Consider the following 9,048-nt stretch of genomic DNA (forward strand, 5'->3'; position numbering starts at 1 on the left):
AGCAGCAGTTAAATGCAGCCTTCTGTAAGCTTTAAATATCCACTGGGCTTACATCAAATACATCAAAACACAACAATAAAAAACAGTTTTCTGAACTTATCAATATGACTCTGTCCTTCACAGGATAAAACTCAAAATCTTAACAAGAATATTTGTCTTATTTCTAGAAAAAATGTCTCATTTTAATAAAAAATCTCATTAAAGTTCAAACAAGACTCATCACTGGAAAAAACAAAAACATTTCACCTGTTTCAAGTAGATTTTCACTTGAAATAAGTAGAAAAATCTGCCAGTGGAAAAGATTTTTTTGCTTGTAATAAGAAGATAAATCCTGTCCCATTGGCAGATTTTTCTACTTATTTCAAGTGAAAATTTACTTGAAACAGGTGAAAATTGTCAAATAAGTTATTTTTCTGGTGTAATTTTTCTGGTGATGACTCTAAATGTTGAAATAGCAGTAAAACCACATTCATTGATGAAATGACATAAGGGATGGAAAGGAGGGATGGCAGTTTTACAGAGAGGATTATTTTGACCATTTTTATCTCAGGAGGGATGCCATCCCCCTCATCCCCCCTCAACTCGAGTACTGTATATACGTATCACTTAGCAACCAAACACCGCTGCATTGCATTGTGGGAAGTTTCTGTTCCACACTAATACATTTCTCCAGAATGAGTATGGATAGAGCATACTATTGAGTACGTACTAATGTTTCGGACGCACTAAAAAATCTCACATACTGTTTTTGCTACTCATTAGGGTGGAAGTATGGAATTTCGGACGCAGCCTGGTAGTTCTAACCAAGTGGTTCTAAACCGGCGGTTCTGACCGGGTGGTCCCAAACCAGTGGTTCTAACTTGGTGGTTCTAACTTGGTGTTTTTAATCCAGCAATCCTAAACTGGTAGTTCTGACCTGGTGGTTCTAACCTTCTTGACCTGCGTCCGAACTCTCTGCCTGTCCGAGGCAGCGCTGCTGTGAGGCAGCGCTGCTGTGAGGGAGCGCTGCTGTGAGGCAGTGCTGCTGTGAGGGAGCGCTGCTGTGAGGCAGTGCTGCTGTGAGGGAGCGCTGCTGTGAGGGAGCGCTGCTGTGAGGCAGCGCTGCTGTGAGGGAGCGCTGCTGTGAGGGAGCGCTGGTGTGAGGGAGCGCTGCTGTGAGGCAGCGCTGCTGTGAGGGAGCGCTGCTGTGAGGCAGCGCTGCTGTGAGGCAGCGCTGGTGTGAGGGAGCGCTGCTGTGAGGCAGCGCTGGTGTGAGGGAGCGCTGCTGTGAGGGAGCGCTGCTGTGAGGGAGCGTGTGTGGTCCCCGGTTCAGGCGTCAGAAGTAGTCACCGACAGGTTTCCATCCTGCTTGTTTATTCAGATGGTTGCGACACGTACACGTCAGAGAGCACCAACACTCGCTGCTTCTGAGGTCTCGCCTCATGGTTTCTGCTTCTTTTACATTTTTTTATTCTTTTTCAGTGAATGCTTGTTCATCTCCAAAAACAGCATTTTTAGATGCAAGTATACAGAAACGTGCAGACACATTTTAGCCCCCTTTCACTTCCAACGCCCGTCTTCGTCTGATTATATTAACAGATCATGAAAATGTACATAAACTTGTTTAAAACCTTTTCTTCCCCCCCGTCCACCGTCACAGTGACGTCTTTAGTTTGGCTGCTGAGAAACAGATCACCCATCCTGGTCCAGACAACCTTCAGGTTCCCCTCTCCATCCTGGTCAAGGTTACAGGCTCATGGCTGAAGGAGACCAGACACCAGAGATGGAGTAATGGCGCTTTTCCACTAGTACCTACTCAGCCCGACTCGCCTTGGTTTGGTTCTTTTCCACTAGGGGTTTAACGTGCCGAGTAGATACTTTTCTGTATCTATTCTGCCGAGGTTCTAAGCAGCTGAGTCGGGCTGTATCTCGCGGCTTCTTGTTCATTTTATTCGACAGGCAATGGCAGCAAAAGTCTGTTTGGTGATCCACCTCTGAGGTGCAGATGTTCATAAACCTGGTGGCTGAGGAAAGAATTAAAAAGGGAGCTAGACGGGCGATAAGGAACGACCAGATCCACCAGGAGCTCCGTCACTTCATAGCTGCTCACGGCTCCAGCTGACTTTTCAGCAGCAGAGACAAACAAACAAAAAATTAAAACGTTTTTAACTTGATATCGAACACAAGCCACTAGGAATGGGTGATATTTTACCGTTCACGATATACCGTCAAAAAAATCCCTCACGATAAGAATTTGTCATCTCGCGGTAAAAACGATAAATTCCCGTTGATGACGTTTTTGTGTAAAGCTGATGTATGGTTCTGCGTTAAATCCACGATGTACGGAAGGAAGGAAGGAAGGAAGGAAGGGAGGGAGGGAGGGAGGGAGGGAGGGAGGGAGGGAGGAAGGAAGGAAGGAAGGAAGGAAGGAAGGAAGGAAGGAAGGAAGGAAGGAAGGAAGGAAGGAAGGAAGGAAGGAAGGAAGGAGAGAGCAGGAGGAAGGGAGAAAGGGAGAAAGGGAAAAAAGAAGGAAGGAAAGGGAGGAAGGAAAGGGGAGAAGGAAGGGAAAAAAGAAGGAAGGAAGGAAGGAAGGAAGGGAAAAAGAAGGAAGGAAGGAAGGAAGGAAGGAAGGAAGGAAGGAAGGAAGGAAGGAAGGAAGGAAGGAAGGAAGGAAGGAAGGAAGGAAGGAAGGAAGGAAAGGGGAGAAGGGAGGGAGGGAGGGAGGAAGGAAGGAAGGAAGGAAATTAGCCTAAAAGAAAGAAAGAAAGAAAGAAAGAAAGAAAGAAAGAAAGAAAGAAAAAAAGAAAGAAAGAAAGAAAGAAAGAAAGAAAGAAAGAAAGAAAGAAAGAAAGAAAGAAAGAAAGAAAGAAAGAAAGAAAGAAAGAAAGAAAGAAAGATAAATTCCCGTTGATGAGGTTTTTGTGTAACAAACATGGTGGATCTGAGAGCGAGATAGATTTATAGTTACAAAGGTGGAGATGAATTGGTATTTTTTTTATCGTCATTTTTATCGTTATCGGGATAAATGCCAGAAATTATCGTGATACATTTTTTAGTCCATACCACCCATCCCTACAAGCCACAGACCCAGCAGCACATCTATCATCTCCAGGTTCTACATCTTTAGTGTTCTTGACTTCTTCGTTTAGATCACACAATCAAATACGTCACAGCAGCTTCCCTCCAACCTCCTACTTCTGTTCCAGGTGCTGAATTGTTATGGAAAAGAAACCAACCAGAGTTGAGATGAGTAGGTACTAATGGAAAAGCGCCAAAAGACATGAGATGAACGTCACGTGTTTGACGTTTGCTCCAGATGAAGGTAACCACATCAGCCTAGAAGAAGTCATTCCCAGAACCAAACCAACAGTGTTCCTCCACTGGTAGCCAGACATGTCCTGTAAACCGTCATCGGTTTGATACAAACCGACCTCCCCCGGGAACGACGGTGTCTCGGCTGCTGCGGTCGCCGCCTGGAGGAACCAAGCAGTCTTTGATTTCTTAAAGGCATCCTCGTGTCTGTCGGGTTCACAGCTGCATGGTCCTCTGCAGACATCAGCTTAAAGGACAGCCACGTAGGGGTTTGGCACCATGGCAACAAGCTGCATGAAGTGATGCAAGAGAATGAGTCAGCGAGTGGTTATCCAGTGCCCTTCCATCAAACAGGCTTCTCTCTGGGGCTTCAGGCTCACGCTCAGCGGTTCGCTGGACGTGGGAGGACTTCTGCTGCAAAGCTGCTGTTCATGTTGAAGGAAACAAAACCCTTGCATTGGTTTCTAGAGAGAACATGTTCCAGTCCCCTCGGATCAGAACGAATCAGGAGTAGAAACACTTAGTTCAACTTTTATTTCTCTGCAGTGTGAAACCAAGATATTTCATGTTTTTGTCACGTCAGCTTCAGCTTGTGTTCATGTTCATCCAGTTGCATTTCAGACCTACAACACACACTCACACACTGTCACACACAAATATGTAGTGCTGATATTTTAGTCCCAGTAAAGACGTCAAATAAGCGCATGTTATTTCAGAAGGGTGACTGTGGCCATGATCTGGTGCATCCGTCGTTGAAGCTGCTTTTCTTTGAGGAGAAAAGATGGGCTAAAGACCTCCACTTTAGTCCAAAGATGGACTAAAGACATCCACTTTAGTCCAAAGATGGACTAAAGACATCCACTTTAGTCCAAAGATGGGCTAAATACCTCCACTTTAGTCCAAAGATGGGGTAAATACCTCCACTTTAGTCCAAAGATGGACTAAAGACATCCACTTTAGTCCAAACATGGGCTAAAGACCTCCACTTTAGTCCAAAGATGGGCTAAAGACTTCCACTTTAGTCCAAAGATGGGCTAAAGACTTCCACTTTAGTCCAAAGATGGGCTAAAGACATCCACTTTAGTCCAAACATGGGCTAAAGACCTCCACTTTAGTCCAAAGATGGGCTAAAGACTTCCACTTTAGTCCAAAGATGGACTAAATATCTCTACTTGGTTAGAAAACCATTGGTATGTCTTTGAGGACACCTTGGAAGGGATTTGCATATTTCTTTATGTCTCAACTGATCTTTGATCCTGCACATGAAACTGCACCAAGAACCAAAGTCCATCGGCAGCTGATAGGACCATATGGAGACCGGTTACCATGGAAACCTTTGTCAGCACAAAGATTGATGCACTCATGACAATTAAAACTCTACTGTGTAAAAAGAAAGCAGCCTTTTATTAGTCTTGCGAAGCAGCATTGACATGTCTGGGCTCAGAGGCTTCTGGGAGGAACCAAGCTGATGGGAAAACACATGAAATATCTTGGTTTTATACCGTCTGCAAAGAAAGTCAAAGTGACTGGAGGTCACATTTGGCGCTTTTCCACTAGTACCTACTCAGCCCCACTCACCTCCACTCGGTTTGGTGCTTTTCCACTTGGGGTCTAATGTGCCGAGTAGATACTTTTTCTGTAACTCCTCTGCCGAGGTTCTAAGCGGCTGAGTCGGGCTGCATCTGACGTCTTCACACTACAGGCCACCGATTGGTCGGGGGGGTTAGAGTCAGACGTCTGAGTCAGGATGTTCATTTTTTTCGACGAACAATGGCAGCACAGAAATCTGTTCCATGGTCAAATTCCGAGGTGGAGACCTTCTTAAACCTGGTGGCTGAGGAAAATATCCAGAGAGAGCTAGATGGGGCCACGAGGACGCCACGCTCCAACCCGCCTACTTCTGATCTGGGTATTGAAAAGAAACAAGGGCAAGTGGAGTCGAGTTGGGCTGAGTAGGTACTAGTGGAAAAGCGCCAATTGTTTCCCAGCCTGTTCTCTGATTTGGAGTGTTGTCAACTTCACACATCAACAGAACTAAACACAAAGATCTTCCCGGTCCGGAGAGGAAGGACCTGATTGGTCGGACTCAACAGAACCCCAAGAACAATTCCACCCCTGAACTGGCCACTGCACAACGGACCACCGGCTGGTGTGGGACACCAGAGGTCCAGCTGAGGTGTTGGGTGTCCCCCACACATGCCAGCCCAGATGTCCCTGAAGGCTTTGATCAGCCATCAAACCTTCGATGGACGCATTCATCCCACTCATCCTGTTTTACTGGCATTGGGAAATGTCCAAACTGAGAATGCTGGGATACTTTAGCGTGAAATTAAGCTTTCCAATGGACCCGTTCATCGTGCTCATCTCCGACAGTCCTCTGTACATGCACGTTGAAATCACAAGCAGTCCAAGTAAGAAAAAAACACGCTTAAATCAAATAAAACATGACCCAACAAAATAAGAAGTTTCCCCTCTTTTCATCCCGCTTGTTCTCTCAGTCCTCCTGCCCCTCCTTCAGTCCATCCTCTGGGGTCTCTCCATGAGGAGCAGCTGTATCAACTTCTCCAGCTCTTCATCTTTGATCCTGGACCCCGAAGGTCTGACCGCCGGCTCAGAAAACGGCCTCTGTCTAGCTGGGATCAGACTTTGGGGGGGCGGCCATGCCTTGGAGATGGGGTACCTGCTGTGGAAAGGCTTGCGCTGGAGGCCTGCGGGGGGTTTCCGGAGCTGGGGCGGGACCCAGCTGTGGTACCGCCTATTGGGGGACAAAGTGAAGGAGTCATCCATAAAATTGCTGAGGGGAGGGGCGGGTTTCGGGATGAAGTAGCGGTGTTTGGGCCTGCGGACGGGAGGAAGATAGACGGGGTAGTAGTCCGGGAGGGGGTTCCTCTGTGGGAAAGAGGGGTAGGTGTAGGGGTAAAAGGGGTATCCGGTCCAAACGGGCCGGGAGGATTTGAGCCGGCGGTCCTGTTTGACCAGCAGAGGCTTTGCTTTGGGCCAGAAACTAAGACTGGCTAACAGAGGTTTGGGAAGTTTATTCTGGAAATCCTCTGGTTTAGGTGTGTGCCTGTCCTGGAACCAGGTCTTGAGGACATTAGCATCAGGAGACGGTTGCCGGGAGACAGGGATGGCATTTTGATTGGTTGGAAAAAAGGAGGAGGAGAGAGGAGAGATGGGGGGAGGGTGCTGCCAGAGGGACATCACCTCCGGCGGGACATCCTTCCTTTTCTTCTTCTCCACGTCGGTGATGATGTCCACCACGTCGTCGGCGGGGAGGTGCAGCTTGCTGGAGATTTCGATCAGCTTGTCGATGGTCTGAGGATCGATGTCGTTCTCCTCGGCGAGCTCCTGCTCCTCGTCAGACCTCTTGTCCTCCGCAGCACTGGACCCAGCCGGGCTGAACTTCCGGTTGCCGTGGTTCTGCTTGCCCATGTAGCGCAGCAACATGTCTGAGGCGATGTCGGCCAGCTTCTCCTCTTCCATCTTGGCCTTCCGCGCCTCCGCCGCTTGCCTAATCATCTCCTCCTGCTCCTCTCGAGCTTGAGCTTCCTCCTCCTCCGGACTGAGCGCCGGCTCGTCCTCGTCCTCCTCCAGGTCATTGCCTCCCGTCACCTCCTGGTCCGCGGGAGGCTGAGGTGGTGCTGTGTACCTCCCTTCCTCGGCACGGCCTCCTGGGAACAGGGGGAAGTGCAGGGCCTTCTGCGTCTCCTCCTGCCACTTGAGCTTCTTCTTGGACCAGGCGAGCTCGCTGCCCTTCAGGCTGGGGTTGATGTCGTTGAAGCTGCTGAAGGCTCTGCTCTCTCTCTGCTTCTGCTCCAAACCCTCATCCCTTTTTGCATTCAGACGGGGAAACTCCTTCATCATGGTCTCCAGACTCTTCAGCTCCTCGGGGCTGAGCTGCTCCTCCTCTTCCTCTGGGTTGGTCGGTCCTGGTTGTTGGGTAGCTCCGCGTTCTGCTGCTCCAGCTGAGGTGTTTGGGTTCTGCTCCGTTCGGGTCTGGACCATCTGGCTGGTGGTATGACTGGTCACCCTCTCGGTTAACTTCTCCTCCTCCTCCAGCGCTTTCCTCCGCTCCTCTTCCTCATCTCTGTCCTTGGCCTGCGAAGCCATCAGCAGCTCCAACTCCTGCCGTCCATCTCTGTGCCTGTCCACTCTCTCCTGGGAGACCTCGTCTTTTTGAACCTCCCTTCTCTCAGCCTTTGTCTCTTCTTCCGCGTCATCGCGCCCATCTTCCTCCATCCTCCTCTCCACCTGTGAGCGATTGAGTGCCTCCAGTAAAACGGCAGCTAGTTTTCTGGGATCAACGTCTTTGAAGAGCTCCTCCTCATCCTCTGCCTGCTCCCTCTGGATGGACGACCTTTCGTCCACCCCGCCGTTTCCAGACTCTGCAGGTCCTGGGAGGGCACCGTCATGTGGATCATCTCCATCTTCGTGGTTGCTGAGAGGACTGGATGCGGACAGATGGAGGAAAGAAGCCGATGTGACGAGGACCAGGAGGGTAAGGCCACTTGAGGCGTGATGGGGTCCCATCATGGCCGCAGAGAGCAGGGACCACCGAGAGGGACGTCTGTAAGAGGAACAGGGGACAGCAGAGGGTCAATATTCAATGACTGTTAATCATTAAACACCACAAACAGCTTTTTCTGGATTCTTTTAGAAGTTTTTTACATTTAGGAGCCTAGACACGTCTTCATTGCATCTGTAAAGATGAGGTAGAGGTGCAGAAATACATCAAAGCAATTTCAAGACAAATGCAAATGCACATAAAGGCCTCTCAACCATTCATGGTAACGCTCACAAAGCCACAAAGAACTGCTCAAAGTCATTGATGTAATGCTGAGAAATGGAAATTCATCAGTCGATACTTATGCTGTACTTGATGACGGATCAGAACGCACTATTCTATTTTAGGATTGCAACTCAAGCCCTACGTTTCCACGGGAGTTGAGAGGACTTACCCCTCCGCACTGTACCGCAAGACATCTGTATCATCCATGGTGCCTCCGTGTCATTCCCAGTATCCCCTCCTACCGGACCCAATCACAACTACCAGATACAGCATGCCTTTCCAGCCATGGAGTTAGCTCTGGTAAGTCACTCGTACCCAGTATGCTCTAAAGAAAAAATACCACCACCTCAAAGAAATGCCGTTCCCTACCATCAACCATTCTCTCTTCTCTGCACAATGCTTATTTACCTCCACCCAGCAGCCTTGTGGACCTCTTTACTCACGTTGAACGTTTATGGTAGCTTGACATTTTGCCCTATCGAAAGTTGTTACCAGGTCAAGGGAGGAAACAGAAACACTTAAGATACTGGCAGAAAAATCTGTCAAGTCCTTACTGAGACCAAGAGACCCGAGTCCTCACTGAGACCAAGAGAGTGGACCATATTAGTCCAGTTATAAAATCTTGGTTTATAAATCTCTGAATGTTTTCGGACCAAAACACATCTCTGATCTCCTGGTCCATGATGAACCAACCAGAACCCTCAGATCGCCAGGGTCACGCCTACTTTCTGTACCCAAAGTTAGAACCAAACACGGTGAGGCGGCTTTCAGCTTTTATGCTCCCCACCTGTGGAACAAACACCCAGAATGCATCAGGGCTGCTGAAACTCTCAGTTGTAGCTCTCAGGTAAACCACTTTGAACTGTCTCGTACATGAAGCATTTTATACAGATAAACTTTCCGTGACAACTGTTCGGGGGATGTTTATGAACCTCATCAGATAAAATGAAATACAGCATCAGATTTAT

The 9,048-nt window shown here is 48.4% G+C and overlaps 1 protein-coding gene across 1 annotated transcript; it reads right to left on the bottom strand.

Moving 5' to 3' along the window:
- Positions 1–5,045: 5,045 nt before the first annotated feature.
- On the bottom strand, positions 5,046–7,825 carry vgf (VGF nerve growth factor inducible). Its single transcript, XM_061710269.1, has one exon. The coding sequence runs from the start codon at positions 7,822–7,824 to the stop codon at positions 5,806–5,808; it is 2,019 nt and encodes a 672-aa protein (XP_061566253.1). The 5' UTR covers position 7,825; the 3' UTR covers positions 5,046–5,805.
- Between the last annotated feature and the right edge of the window lie 1,223 nt (positions 7,826–9,048).

Source organism: Cololabis saira, chromosome 20 (genome assembly GCF_033807715.1).
Source record: "Cololabis saira isolate AMF1-May2022 chromosome 20, fColSai1.1, whole genome shotgun sequence".
Lineage (NCBI taxonomy): Eukaryota > Metazoa > Chordata > Actinopteri > Beloniformes > Belonidae > Cololabis > Cololabis saira.